General features: G+C 42.6%; 1 protein-coding gene across 6 annotated transcripts in view; it reads right to left on the bottom strand.

The window, feature by feature from the left end:
- LCORL (ligand dependent nuclear receptor corepressor like) overlaps nt 1-12,800 on the bottom strand; it is a 78,835-nt gene extending 66,035 nt beyond the window's left edge. For all 6 annotated transcript variants that reach the window (XM_032186113.1, XM_032186109.1, XM_032186108.1 and 3 more), the window contains exon 1: nt 12,597-12,800. In XM_032186113.1, coding sequence (XP_032042004.1) covers nt 12,597-12,753 — 157 coding nt within the window. In that variant the 5' untranslated portion in view covers nt 12,754-12,800. The remainder of the gene's footprint in view (nt 1-12,596) is intronic.
- Between the last annotated feature and the right edge of the window lie 2,967 nt (nt 12,801-15,767).

Here is a 15,767-nt window from a genome sequence, read left to right as displayed (position 1 = left end):
AGATAATGCATTTGTTGCAGAAGCATTAAGCAAAAGCAAAACAGATACTAATTTTTCTTCTGGAAGACCAGGAATGAGAAGAAAATCAGAAAAGGCTGACTCACCACCAGGTTTCACTACTACTTTGACAATGTAGTATGTTTCTTTGACCCAAGACAGTCATCTTATTGCTTCCAACAAGTTTCTAGTAACACAAAATGGGAAACTTCAGTACTTCAAGCTGATCTTTACTTAGGATTTTTCCTGTTAATTAAACAATTTTGGAAGACAACAGCAACCACTTATGAAGGCCAATTTGAACTGCAAGGTCAACAGGAATAGGATTTTTATTTATTTATTTATTTTTAAAGAAAGCCTATTTCTAGCAAGAGGGAGAAGTACTGTAGGAACCAGATAAATCTCAGTTCCAGCATTCTGGAAGACATCACATGAAGTTACTTTTCCAGTACCAAACTTCTTAGTCTCACAGGTCTAAGTCACTTATATTCCACGCAAAGAAGTCTTTTAGTTATCTGTAAGGTCAAGAATGAAGGAGAAAATGCCAGAGGACCATTATAGATGTGCTACTGACAAAGCTGCCTAGTAACTAGTCTGTAATTGTTCTACTTTAGTTCTACATAATCCAGTAAGTCGGTTGTCAAAGGGCAGGTGGAGAAGTAGTGTCACAGAACAAAAGGACAGTCAACTCTTCAAGTACACCATCCAAATCACCACCAACTAGTTACTCTTGCCAACAGCAGTAGAAGAGGCTACTCTGGTTCTTGGGTTTACGATGCTGTGGTGGGCGAATGAAGCTGACAACGTGACAGAAGATGTGCAACCTGTTGTTCCTTCATAGGAAATCAATAAGAAGTTCTTGAAAAAAAAAAAAAGTAGCTGTTCTACTGCCTTTAAGGAACACAGTTGATATCAGTTTCCTCCAAAAAGAAAAGTAATTTGATCCCTCTGAAGAGGGATTCTGAGAAGATGCCAAGATCTCCTTAGACAATATGAATGGGACAAACAACTACCTCTCACTTCACGCACCAGCCCCCAAAACGCTACGATAGGCAGAAACCTGAAAGAAAGTAAAACTGGGTTTGGGTCATTCCTCTTTAAAACTACTGGGTAAGTATTTTTAAGGTCACCAGTTAAGAGGCACAGTCAGCAAACAAGACCGCAAGTTTCAGTAACCAAAATCATCATGCTGTGGAAGCTTTTTCCCCCACATGGTGTCAGTGCAGGAAGCTGCTGACAAAGCTGTCCTGTACCTAGCTCCTAGTTGTTCTGTATGCCATGTTATTAGGTCAGTCGGTCAGCAAAGGGCAGGTGGAGAAGCTGTGTCACACAGTACAAAGGACAGTCAACAAAAAGACCCCACACAATGGTGGGGGCATCTCACAGCTTTTTCTCCCACAGTGTCAGTGCAGAAGGCATTGACCAGTTAAATGAGAAGCTCATGATGCTTGAATTTTTAGTTCACTCCCTAGAGGTTTGTGGGACAAAGATCTCTTGCCGGAGATGATGGCCACAATTCAGGCATGATGTACAGCATATAAATCATTTAGTATTAGGGTGGATAGGGATCAGCATTGAGGCAAAATTTTGTCAAGGCTGAGGAAATAATCATGAAACACACAAAACAGACACAAGAAAGGAGAAACTTAACAACAAGTAGTGCTGAAGAAGCCTGGAGATAGGGTATTAGATTTCATCGAGGGTAAGTTTTAGCAGATGACTTGCTAAATACACTTTATCAGTGACCACAAGAAACATACCTGAAGCTCTGACTGTGCCAGAACAGAAGATGATGGTGGCCTCAAACACAAGCATGACACTTCATCACATACTGATGGTATGAAGTGTAGGAACATACACACCTGAGGATGACTGAAGAACCCATTAAAGGCTGAACAGTAGAAATTTGAAGGCTCTGCTTTCCCAACAGATTACAACACAACTGTAAGCTGTTAAGTGGACAGTTCCCCAAGTTCAGGCATCAATAGAAGAAGGTCTCACAAGACCTTCATCAGTACAACTTTGAAACAAAGCTTCTCTAATCTCTTCCTTACAGCAAAATTCTCTGAACCAGCAGACCTCTAAACTCCAAAGCCATTATGACTACGTAAAACGAAACACAGCTTTTAAAAAATGGTAGAACTCCAAAGTGAAAAGGTGAGATGGTAGAAGTGAGTTTATAAACTGTATTTCCAATAGCCATTGTACTGCATCACTGCCAAGCTTGTTTTCCATCAATCAAGTACTACCAACGAGTCGAGTCCTGTACTGCCTGATCTACAGAAGTTTTCATTTCTAACCCCTCAGACCAAGAAGCTAACTCTACTTTCTCTCCATCCTCGTGTAATAATGTTACAGACTCTTTTGAACAGGAACACAAAACAAAAGCTTTTAAAAAAAGCTTCCCAAGGAACAGATATAGAAATTCTTGCATAGAAAACTAGCTGGTTAAAAGACAGAAATGAACAGTTAGTTTTCCCAGCAGAAGGACACAAGAGAGTCCCAGGGCTGCCAGTGCTCTTCCACCCAAAGAGATTATCTAATAGACTTACAGTTCCCTACATGACAGTCTAGTATTAGCAGGGGGATGCAGAGCTCAGTGAACATCAGGGGAACTTCAAAATACTGAGGTGTCAAGGTGGTGAAATGGAAGAAGATAACCAAAAGCATGTAAGCACTAAACTGAATGGTGAGGAAAGTAAATCCTCACATTAGACATCAACAGGCACTGAACTGACTTGTCACTCAGGTTTTAATCCTGGGGTTCAAACACACAGTCCTGTGAACAAATAAGCTTGGTAAATGGCAAGTAATATACCATGAATTTATGGAGTTCTTAGAGGAGTATCTTCTGCATTGTTCCCTGGTCTGTCACGATAAACTGACACAATCTTGGCTACTGCATGTACTTCTAGTTCCACATTGTAAGATACAAGCAGAAAGTGTAAGAAAGGAGGGAAAAATGATCAAATTTAATACACAGCTTCTCTACAAGGCACACAACTTTTCAACTCGGAGGACAGAAGAGATTGCCAAGTGAAGATACGTCAGATCTTCAGGAAAAAACAGAACTGGAAGAACCCCAGAACTATTCAAATAGGAAACACCTGTTATCACTTGCCTTTTTACATATATATATATTTAAAATAATGGTTTCATCTGGTGCTTCCACTTCTTGTTTTAGGACAAGCAAATGAGTCACATGAAATACAGAATCCATAACCAGATGACAGAGATCCACTGAAGTTTTATGTTGCTTCAAAAAAAAAAAAAAAAAGAAAAAAAAAACCACCCAAAGTCAACAAGCAGGATCATCTTGTAGGGCAGTTATCAGAACAAAGAAAACTTTCTCTAAAGGATTGAGATGAGTTGTTGAAGGATGAGAGGTATTTTTGAAATATAATTATGTATTCATATTTTTCCCCTAGCGGTCCACCACTGGCTGCAGACAACAGGTGCTGCACTAGACAAGTTTGCTCTGGTTTAGTGGAGCTGTTCTTATCCAATGATGCAGAGACACTAATACCACCCCCACTGAGCACAACCCTGACTATACTTTGTTTGAATGGGTTCTAAGGAGTCCTTCCAAGCAGTTTTTCAAACTGGAACAGGAGGAACGGAAAGACTGCTCAAGGAGATCACCAGAGCAGAGAGCTCATTACAGCCCCTACACTGCAACTGGGATTGCACCACACTGCACACAGTAAACTCTGGACAATATCAACTATTAGCAGTCTACATTAGCATGTATATTTGTAGCTGTATTCCCCCCCAACTTGTCTGAACAACAACAACAAAAAAAATCAAATCCACTACAATGACTTGGGTCATTTGTACTCATTGTCCACTAATACTCAGTTTTTACCATGTTAGATAAGTGAGAATATCTGAATAAGAATACAAAATGGGAGGAGGAAACAAACAAACAAAAAAATCAACCTGACAACATTACCACAGTGCATATACACTGCGAATAAGTTTAGGCTAGAAATTAGGACACTTCTAGCCAGAATGGATTTGGAATCCATTTCCAAAAACAAACAAAAAAAAAACCAGAACACTGAAGTTCCTTCACATGGGTACTGATAAGTATGCAGAACCCTCTGATAATAAGACTTCTTGACCTGGCAAGAATGCCAGAGCCTGACATTTCCTGGATAAGGTGATATGAAGAAGCATATACTCCTTTTTCCTCAAGTACCATACAATGCATTATATAACAGCAATATCTGAGGGAAGAATTCTGAAGGAAGTTGACGAAACATTTAGAGAAGACTGATGTCTCTTGGACTGAAGGACTGAAAGTATTATTTATTTGGTGTGCAAGTTTTTGATGTAATGCAAATAAACTATGAAAAAACATACCTGAAAAAATCAAAAGCTAAGAGAATATTTTTGTGGAGACGGTTGTCAAAATTGCTTTAAAGTCAAAGAGAATAGATAAAGGTTTAGAAGTAAACAATCTAGTAATTTTTATTAAGTCAAGGATGGGAAGCTACTGCTCAAGGAAGTTGAGGGATGAACAGATAGGGTGGTCCAGGAACAAGAAGATTGAAGGGACATGAACCAGACCCAAAAGGATGTCCACAGTCTGTGTCACTCAGCTGGAAGCATAGCAAACTTTTAAGACTGAATGTGGCCCAGCTGGCACTATGTACAGGGTAGTTTAAGGTAGCAGTGGATCTCGAGTAGATCTTGTTTTTCTTTCCGCCACCAGATGACCTGTGTCCAATCTACAGGTCACAAATGGACAGCTTCTTTCTATAGTCTACATTCTATATGGCAGCAATATTTGTTCATCATTAAAGATACCTAGCAGTTTTGCACCAGTAGTAACTTGGCATAAAATTGTGTAGTTTTAAGAATTAATTTTTTTTTTTTAATATGATACACAAAGATTTTTGGTATCAGTTATGAAAAGCAGCAGCATATTCAACACTCCTCTGACCTATCAGTGGCTAAGCAAACTAGAAAGCTAGCTTTTAAAGCAGTGGAATTACGACAGTGGTGACTAGTCTTCATATATAAGATTTTAACTAGCCTTTAACTAAGACAGTTTGAAGTGAAGACTTGCAAAGGGAGGAAGATTATATTTAATTTTCAGATTGTAAATATTTTTAAGAGCAATCTGTCGTATTTCAGAATAAGACAGCAGAACAGTTGATATTTCTACTGAAAAGCTCTTTAAACATTAGTGATTGATCTCGAGTCAGCTAGGATGTTCCATACTTAAAAAGCAGGACATTACAAAATTATACAGAACCTGAAAGCTGAGGAACATAATTAAAAGAGGTTACAAATTCAGTCATCTTCTATTTACCACCAGACCTTAAAAAATTCAGAATTCACATCTAGTAACATTTACCCCTCTCACCCCCACAATATAACACATGGTGCTATGTAGATGCAAGTCTACATGGATGTTGAGAACCAAAGACAACCAAAAATAACAGTTGAGACTTCAAATAAATTGTAAAGAATGAAGGATTCATCTCAAAAGGGGTTAATCCAGCTTCAAGATATTACACTGGAACCAGGTCTGTGCCAGAAGTGGACACAAAAATGCTGATGGTGTGCTACATGGGTCTTTGATCTGAGAATTCACATGCAGCTGACCACATCCAATAAAAAGGGATTCAACTTCTATATCTGGATGCGTTTCTGCAGATTCAGAATCTCCTGCTCTTTGTAATACATCATCTACTCCCTTACAGTCTCAAATAGATGAGCCAGTACATCCATCTTCCCTACTCTCTCCTCTCTTCTTCCTGGCTTTTCTATGCCTTTAGCAGATGGAAGGATAAAGTGGTAGATTAGCAGTGACAAAGAGATAGATCACGTAATAGCTTTACACCCGCAAACAAGCTTCTCAGTACCTTCCAGAATATATGGTAGTTAAATTTATAATGCCATCCTACTTTTCAGGAGTTTGATACCAGAAATATGAATCTCACATTCATATCTCTATCAATATTCCAACCTATCAAAGTTTCCCATGTACATAGAAGAAAAAGAATAACATGAAAGACAAGGTCCTAACGAGGACAAAGAAGTTTAAGTTAGTGAAGTCTATAAAGCTCTGGCTGACCTCTACACTGTACATAAACATACTGAACTCTAAAGGTTAGAATAACAACCTTGTTCGAAGCCCTAATACTTGAGTCACATTCAAGAAGAAGGGATCCATTGTAACTATCTATTCAAAACACCCATATAATAGAGCTGAGAAATAAAAAAGGCAGGGGCGGATAAGGGGAAGAGGTACTCATTTTTCCCATTGTGGCTGTAGGCAGTACAAGCCCTGGCTACTTGCCAGGAGCTGGAACACAGCTAGCTTCTCAGAACAAAGTAATCCGATGAATTGATCAGCACGACAAACTCCTATTTCCTGCCTTTACAGAACTACTAGTGCTTACTACCACAGTAAGACAGTTCAGAAGACTCAACAGAAAATTTACCGAGAGGAACAACCACCACAGAGCCCCCTCAGAACCACTTAAAACAGAAGGGCAGTTGGCTACTAGATCAGAGCAGTTCCACCACATAGGAGAACAAGCAGAAACACATTGTTAGCAGTACTGTAACCTTGCTTTTGTCAACAATTGTTTTGATTGGGATGCTGTTCAGCCAACTCTGTCTCTAGCTCATTTGGAACACCATCAAAAAACTCATTGCTAGAAGTTACTTAAAATCAGAAGCCACTCTGATTCACTCTCTAGCGAAGCCACTTACACTTGACTGAGAAGGAAAAACAGCAGGTACGTAGTAAACTTGACTAGGAAACCAAGCCAAGCTAAACTAGATTTGACCTTTCCTTCCCTTTTCTTTCTGCTGCCACGTTTCTCCTCGTTTGTTAGGTTAGCTTTTTTTGTAAGACTAAATTTTACCATCGAGTTTGTTGGGTAGTTTTAATGAATGAATCCTCATACTGGTCTACACAAACCATGACGAAAGATACAATGAGTGCAGAACAACAAAAAAAAAAATAATAAAATTGTGGTATGCAACAACACAAAAACAAGTTACCAACTTCAGAGGTCTGTACAGTTACTGAATGCCAGTTCAAAGAAAAAAAACAGATTGAATTGCAATGACAACACATCTCTCAATTTTTTTTGGTTTACAGAAGTTACAGCTTAAGATGTTAGTGCCTACAATGCAGAAAGACCAGCAGAGTTCAAATTTCTCAGCTCACTATCAATCACACAAAAATAAACAGCTACCATATAAGAACATACAATAAGAAAGTTCAAGCTATGCCTAAAACCATAGACAAAGATCACAGCAGTTCCTGGAACACTTAAAACTTGAACTGCTTCCATATACTAATATCTAGGCACAAGGAGCACAAAAACAATCACAGGTTTTATGCGCACTACTGAAGACACGTGTATTTACTTGTATGCTCCAGAACACATTTCTGTTCTGAGGGCAAATAATTCCAGCAGAGCATTGCTTGCATCCTTACAGCTGCAGGTTCACAGCCTATCAGCAGACTACTCAGGCATCTGCCACTAAATATACACAACACCGCTGCATCTTCCCCCCAACTTTTTAAACTAAGTCCCTGGATGTCATCACCCTACCTTCTATATTGTTTTCCCACATGAACATTACCCTCAGGAATCCCATATAAGACATCCCTTCAAAAACACATAATGACAACAATAGGCCATGACTTCTTGAGAGGAGCTGAGTTGGACAAGGCTTATGAAAAAACATGGAAAAGAAGCTGTTTTAACATTGCTTATTGAAGCACATTTTCCAGAACAAGCAAAGCAAGCCCCACATGTCTTCTCATATTTCAATCTAAAGACAGCTCATGTGATATGCTGCGGCAACCTCCAATGATATATATCCATGCACTGGGTCTAAACATTTTCTTTTTTCCTTACCCTGCTTGTCACATCGCAGCTCAAAGCATGACAGAACCACAGGAAGACGCTACGCTGGTACTACAGCTCACACCTGACAATGACTTTATGGCCACAGTAAGCTTGCTTGCTGTTTAAGGAGCCCAGAGTGCCACAGAAGCAGGTATCATTTTGAGATCGTTCCTGCACACAGCCTTGCCAGTGTAACAGAGCATCAGTGCTGGCAGATACTGGCTGCCTGCAGCACTAGCAGACAGACAAGAACCTAACAGATGTACAGTGAAATAGCTGGTTCTGCCACTGTGGCAGCTGTAGGAAGTCACCTACAACTGCGGTGGCATTACAGAACAAACAGCAAAACCCTGTGACATTGTGCAGAGGACCTACAGCCATGGGGAAGGTGGGGACACTCCTGTGTATTATTGCGGGGATAAGGACAGGAAGCAGTTAATGCAGGAGGGCTCCAACAGTGGGGATAATACCAAGTGCAGAATCTACAAGTCTTTGGTTTGGTGGGAATTCCACTTGAGAACTAACTTGTTCAAAAAGAACAAGCTGCTGCAGAAATTGAAATATTTAAAAAAGCAACTTCCAACCTTTAGTCATCAAAACGAACAGAATTAGATTTACTGGTGTACCCTAGTTTAGAAAGCAAAAAGCCTGAAAGAAGTGACACTGAAAGCAAAGGAGATGGCATGATTTGATTTCACAGGCATACCAAAAAGTACATTTTCATTTTGATCAACTTTCAGCTTTCATAAGAAAGCAATTCCAAGGCTATTTCCTGTCAAATGTATGCCCCCAAGCTGTACCAAAGGATCAGGAGAACTTCTATCCTTCTCCTAAATAATGACGCATTTATTTTTTAAGAATTGGTTATTATTAAAATCTTTGATTTCCATACTGAAAGATCATTCCCACTCTTTCATATTTTCACAATACAGTGCAAGGCCCTGGAAAGAAAACTTTGACTTCCATGACTGGAGTTACCTGGCATTTTCCATAAGTCTCTGCTTAACGCAGATGATACCACTGTAATATAAAGAAAAGCACCAGCTCATGCTGTAGATTCTTCATGCAATTCCTAGGCCTCTCCTCTGTGCCCATGCCATTAAAGTTATGTGGGTTCAAGATACTTGCCAACACTTCGCCTGTAAAGGCAAAACACTTTGCCAAGTAACGTTGATCTGTGGGGTCGGCGACTGTTTCAGAGAACTGCATAAATCCTGTTTCTTAAGGCTGATTGCAGTCTCACGTTAAATTTATATAGCTTCACATCACCAAAGCCTCTTAATCCAGTGGAATGCATATAACCATTTCACACTGCAAAGTTTTAATCAGATAACTTAAAATTCAGGTGTGGTGCCCTTCTGATACACACCTATATATATATTTTTTTTTTTTCCAATTTACACCATCGTGGAATTCACTTGTTGGGTAAGTTAGGTACTTCAACTCCAAACTTTCAGACAGTTTTACCTTAATTCCAAATTCTGTGTTTATGTATCTTGTTTATTAGCTATATAAAAAGATCATGCCTAGGACAAAACAGCTGTAAGCAGGGCTCTGAACAGAACTTGTTGGCATGTCCTGTGCACGATGCACAAACACCTACAGAGTCACGAGCTGCAGATGGCTTCTGAGAGCCTCCAGGTTTGAGCTTGGAGTCATGTAAGAGCTAGGTGCTCTGGAGCAAGGCACATCCAGAAGGAGAAGCCTAGGCATCTTAGGAATGTTAGTGCTCAAAGTAACATACACAAAGCCTACCATCTGAACAGCTATTTCATACAGCATACCTATTTGGGATTTATGTGACTATATTCCACATAACTATAACATGAAGGATTTTTTTGGGCACCTTCAAATACATTTTGATCTCAACTAACAGGCATCAGTGAAATTTAATCACTGTTTTTCTCCAAGTCTTTAAGTGCTTGAACATTTTGACCTGGGACTTAAAGTAATATTCCACGAGTCACTAATTAACACAATAGCCTGGCAAGAAACAAGCTTTTAATTCTTAAACTCACGTAAACATTCAAGTCTGCAATGAGGTTTTGACAGATGAACAAAAACCCATTCAGCAATCAAACCCTTCGAGCAGAGGTCCCTAACCGTTACTGACCCTCAAGCAAACAGTACACTTCAGACAAGCGAGTTATTTTCATCGTGCTGCTGTGGATACGAACAATCTGTTGACTATTAGCCTCAAGCTGGGCAATCAGTGTCTTGGAAGGATTACCTCTGGCTCAGTTTACCATTTCCATAAAGCATGTGGGTGAGGCATCCCTCACATATAAAGGATTTCAAGGTGCTTAAGCAACACCATAGCACAGAAATGTGTCAGATTTAGCATCAATATAGCAAACAATGTAAGAAATCAAGAAGTTGTTCATCCAAACAGCTGGCAGATGACATGTTGAAGGAATCTCTGCTTTCCTGCGTCACCCTCTTAACATACTGCTTGACAAACTACAGTCCACAATGTCACATCACCTTTCAACAATTTTGGTGATAAAAAATGCTAAGGGTAGAAAGACATGAGATGTGGGTGTTTTTAGGATTGACATTAAGCTACCTCAAGCACTGGTGGACTACTACTTTGCTACATCATTTTCATCACTTTGCTACACAGGTATGACTCTTGAAAAAGGTGGAGGAAAAAAACAAAGAGCTATACCAAATATCAATCATATTCACCACTTCCCCCTCCCTCTTGTTGCTGTTTCAGCCATGAATTGAGCAATTGTTTAGACATTCCAGTTAACACTAGCTTTGGTAAGACTCTTCTGATCTTCAGGAATACTTTGCTGAGGGAGAATAATTAACTATTTCTACTTCAAAAGTTAATTAGCACCAATACAGGGGGTTACTTTGCAGAAGTTAATGCTGCAGAATTTCAAAGCATTCAAAATAAAAGCAGTTAAGTGTACTCTACCTCCATTACACTGACTACCTACCCACTTCCTTACCACTGTGTTTACACTTTCTCTCAGATAAGGGCTACTCAACAGGCATGCCAAGTAACAGTTCTCAACAGAGATAGCTCTTGACTAACTATTAAACCATAACCCATGCCCCTCCTCCTCAGCAGGAGCTAATCATAATGTGGGGCTCCTTTCTATTAATTAATTTTTGCATATGAGTATATGAAGAAATTATATCCTAAAAAAACATTTCAAGTGGAATGAGAGCACAAAGCGATAACACAGTGGAGTCTGTGTAAAGTGTAAGTAATTATTTTCTGGTTTTACACATAACGAATCTCAGTGAAAGAGCAACCGCAAAGCAACTTGGAAGAAGTTTCTCAAACACAACAGATCTGCCCAGCAGAGGTCCCAGTCTACAGTGACATTTTATCTTACAGAGAGTTCATTGCATTTCTTCGTAGTCCTCGTCCGTGCTGGTCATGTGCCACTGTGTTCCTTGAATGCATCTGATAGCACCCTGCTACAGCTCAAAGTCCCTTCAGTTATCAACTATCACGCAGGCTTTTAGGATCCCAGTTTAGATTTAAAAAGGAAATGTCATCAAGCAAGATGTAACCAGAGGAGCGGATGCTTCATATATAATTCGTGCAAGGTATCGGCCTGTCAGCTTTAGCAGTGCACCGTGATGTCTGTGCCTGCGAACTAGCGCTTTTTATGTATTCTAATTAAATTTCATCCTTTCCACAGAAGTGAGAGATGAGTATAGGAGTATGTGGAAACGCATTTTGTTTTCTAAAGAGCGTTATGTTAAATGGGAAAGGTTAATGAAGTGCACTATGTACAGGTGCAGTAGTACACACACAGGTGTTTGACAGCACACACGAAGGAGCCACCAGGCTCCCCAAAACACGCAGCAGCAGCACCAGGACAGGGTCACCCCTCGGTCACCCCCTTCCAGGGCTCTGCCCGCCGGCCCTCTGGGACCGAGGCTTTTTGAGGCCGGAGCAGGGCGAGCTCCGTCGAGAGAAGCGAGCGGCCCCGGGCACGTGGGCGCCCCAAAACAGAAGGAAAAAAAAAAACACAAAAACAATAAAAGGAGCGGGGGGGGTAGGAGGGAAGAGAGCACAGGCACAAAAGCCCGGAGCCGAAGCGAGGAGCGGGCGGCGCAGCGCGCACCGGGGCAGGCGCCGGGCGCGGCCCCGCAGGTACCCGGGAGCGCGCCCCCGCCCCGCCCCGCCCGGGAACGGCGCCAGGGCCCCGCGCGCCCCCGCGGGAGGGGGCGTCACGTGACCCGAGGGGGGAACCTCGCGGCCGGGGCAGCCCCTGGGTGGGAGGGAGGGGGGGGAGTGAGGGAGAACTGCCGTCGCCATGACAACTTCCCGGGGGGAGGGAAAACTTCAAATCCCAACCGTCAGTGCAGGAGCGGCTGGCTCTTAAAGGCGCACACACACCACCCCCGCCGCTCCCCCCCCCGCCTCCCCGCTCAGACACCCGCGATGGAAGAAGGGGCGGAGGTGGGGGGGCGGCGGGGAACCGAGACAAAAGAAGCCGGAGCCGGGGAAGGGGGCGAAGGCAGGGCCCGGGCGGCCCGCAGCCGAGCCGCGGCGCCCACCCCGCGCTGCCCGTTGGCGGCTCAGGAGACCTCGGCTCGCCCCCCAACCGCCCCTCACCGCCGCTGCCAGCCGGAGGGGGAGGCTCGGTCTGGGGCTGGGGCTGCCGTGCCCGCTCCCCGCCGCGGAGCCCCCCGAGCTTTCAGCGCCCCGCTCCCCGCCCGCAGCCCCCTCCTGGCGCTTACCCACACAGTGCATGAGCCGGTGCCGCCAGGAGTCGAGTTCGCGGCGGACTCCCCTGCGCTCCGCCGTGCAGCGGGGGCTCCGGCACTGCGAGGAGGAGGCGGCGGCGGCAGGAGGAGCGGGAGCCGCGGCGGCCATTCTGTCTGTTCCCTTTTCCATCTGCCTCTGACCTCACGCCCGCTCATTTACATACGAGCGCGCGCTCCCCCCCCTCCTTCAAACCTCAGCGAGCGCGTGCCCGCGCCCGTCCGCCCCCCCCCCCCCCCCCCCCCACCTCCTCCCTTAGCATCCGGGGCGGGGAGCGCGCGCGCGCGCCGCCTGGCGGGGTGATTGACACGTGTCCACCCCCTCCTCCCTTCCCGCCTTCCGGGCTCCTCACCGCCCCCCCCCTCCGCTCCCTCTCCCCGCTCCGAGTCGGTAACCGGGCCGCCAACCGGCCCCCCCCGCCCCGCTTCCCATCGATGTCCCCCCCCCCCTCCGGCCTACAAATCCCGAAGGGCAGCGCGCCACCTGCTGCAGCCCCGCGGGGGGAGGTGGTGCAGCAAAGCATGCCGGGAGTTGTAGTCCGCTGAGGGGAGCCGGGAGGGGGGGAGCTGAACGCCCACCCCGGAGCCGTCCCCAGTGGGGGCCGTAAGTGGCAGTAAGTGGCCAGCAGCAGCTCGGCAGCTTCCTCGCTTCCTTCTTCTCCACCTCAGATCTGTTGCGAGCGCCTCGTGTCTTTTATTTGCCCTGAACTTCCAACAGTCACCAGCTTCGCCTCAGAAACAGCGAAACCCAAGGCAACTCTTGCAAGGCATCGTCAGAGCCCACACAGAGTAAAACACAATCGTGTGAGGATAGAATGCATCGGTTTCAAACTAATAATAAACTCTGAAGGAAAAACTATTAAAAATGTATATATATATTTATATATTATTCTTCACAAATGGGCTTAAGAAATCTGTTTGTGCTTTTGCTACTCGTGCAAAACTTTGCAGATATTTCCTTCTGAACTCGTTGAAGATGCTTTTCTGGGCAAGGGACGTGTTCAGGGATTGCCTGCAAATGAAGATCACCTTTGTTTCCACTGGAATGAACTGAGCTTTTGTATCAGATGACAGGTCACGTCTTTTATCCTTTTTTTTTTTTTTTTCCCAAAGAGATTTTATAAAAATAAACTTGGTCATTTGTGTAAAGCAGCTAATAGAGCTTAATGAATTCAGCACACAGCAATTTTAAAAACTATTCATTTAATTGAACCCCGGAGGTTATCATAGTTTCATATGGACACAAATGTCCTTCATCTGAAGAGGTTTTTTTTTTTTTTGTTTTGTTTTTTTTTTTTTTTTTTTTTTTTGTTTTTTGTTTTTTGTTTTTTTTGATGCCTATGTTTAAATAAAGAATTGACAAGACACCACCCCCACCTCCTTTTGTTCATTTATACAATTTTTGCTCTAGTTGCAAGTCCCATTCGAGAGACTTCTCCAGGCACTGCAGGAAAAAAGAACTAAACATGGCTGACCAAGCTGGAGGGCAAATTTCAGGGAGAGGGAGGGAAGGCAAAAGAATTTCAAACTGCCTCGACTTTGTATTCTTAGGCCTTCTGAAAATACTGCCTAGATGTCAGACATGCTAGACACTAGGTATTGAACAGCTCTCTCCCTTTGAGATGCTTTATTCTTCCAAATCTAAAACTAAAGCAGGCAACCCAAGGATCTTGTTTAGTTGAACCCTCAGGGGTGTTGTTTTTAAATTAATTGTATTGGTTTTCCTTCTGTATCAAAATGACTTCCCAGCCAAGAGATTACTGCTTGCATGGACTTGGACTTCATTTTATAGAAGCGATTCCACTGTCGTGAACAAGGAAACTCCAAGACTGACTGAAGGCAGAGCCAGGGGCAGTGAGGGCTAATTTTAACTTGGTTCATTTTAGCTGCCTATCCTAGCTAATTTTTCTGGGATCAGAGAGTCAGTTAACTTAGAAATGGCTCTGGAGGCAAAGTCCAGTACAATTTTGTTTAAAGCTATAAGAATTACTATTATGGTCTTTAGGCATGTTTCATCTCTCATATATTAATTTGTGGATAAAGACAAAATAAAATTGTCACAGGAGCTTATCTACAACCCTATCACAATCTGAAATGTTGTTTGTTTTTTTTTTTAAATGCATATTGGGGAGATTGAACTGTCTTACTGATACATTACAAAACTGTTCATCACCAAAACCTCTTTATAATTAATCCCCAAAGATGAAATTCACTCCTGTACAGACAGCTTCGCGTGGCTCTTTGTCACATAAGCACTGCTCTGTGGAAACTGAGAGTAAGGATGAAGTGTAATTAAAACAGTCTAACTTGAACAGACAAAGCCTTTGCAGATGGTATCTTGAAATGAGTATGTCCTGAAATGGTGAACCTCCCCCCTTACATGAACACAATTTGTAAATCTTGAAATTGTCAGTGTTTCTGGTAAAACAAAAAGTGTTAAATAATGAATTGTACAATAGCTTTATGAATGAGTATTGCAGAGAACTATTAATATTTGAAAGATAAATGACAACAGAAAACAAGGGTTTAAAAAATAAATGCTAGGGGAGATTTCACAATAAACACTGACGTGATCATTTGGGTAAAGGATCTAGCTAAATGGAAGAAGTGATATTTAATAATCACTGTGAATATTAGGTTACCAAAACATAACTGCTTAAATCTATATGCAATATACATATTCCAGTGATTTAGTACATTATAAAGATGCATAAGATCACAATCTTATATGCTAAAATACCGCGAACTTCACAGATTTAGGCTGATGCACTGAACTGTGAAATGCTGAATAGCCAACAAATGTTTAATTCTGCTGCTTCCCCTATGGGGATGGCAGCTTCCACCCAAGAGAGGTAAGCACAGACAGCTAGCAAATGATAAATATTTTGCCACTGTGGTTTGATATGTATGGTTTAGGGCATAACTGATCCACCTACTCTTTCAGCTACTGCCAGCATATACCTCCACTATTCCAGGTTTGATATACAGCCTACTCTTTTTCCTCCAGTGAAGGAGGAAAGTAGCCTCCAGCAGCAGAAACCAGACCTGCAGCTGTAGTGCAGTGCAGCAGGAGTGCTATGAGAAACCTGCCCATGGCAGCAAGCAGCCTAGCCCATGTGAAAAGATTATGACTAATCTAATAGTTCA

This window comes from Aythya fuligula, chromosome 4, assembly GCF_009819795.1.
Source record: "Aythya fuligula isolate bAytFul2 chromosome 4, bAytFul2.pri, whole genome shotgun sequence".
Classification (NCBI taxonomy): Eukaryota; Metazoa; Chordata; class Aves; order Anseriformes; family Anatidae; genus Aythya; species Aythya fuligula.
Note: the sequence above shows the minus strand (reverse complement) of the source record. Positions and strands in the feature narration are given on the sequence as shown.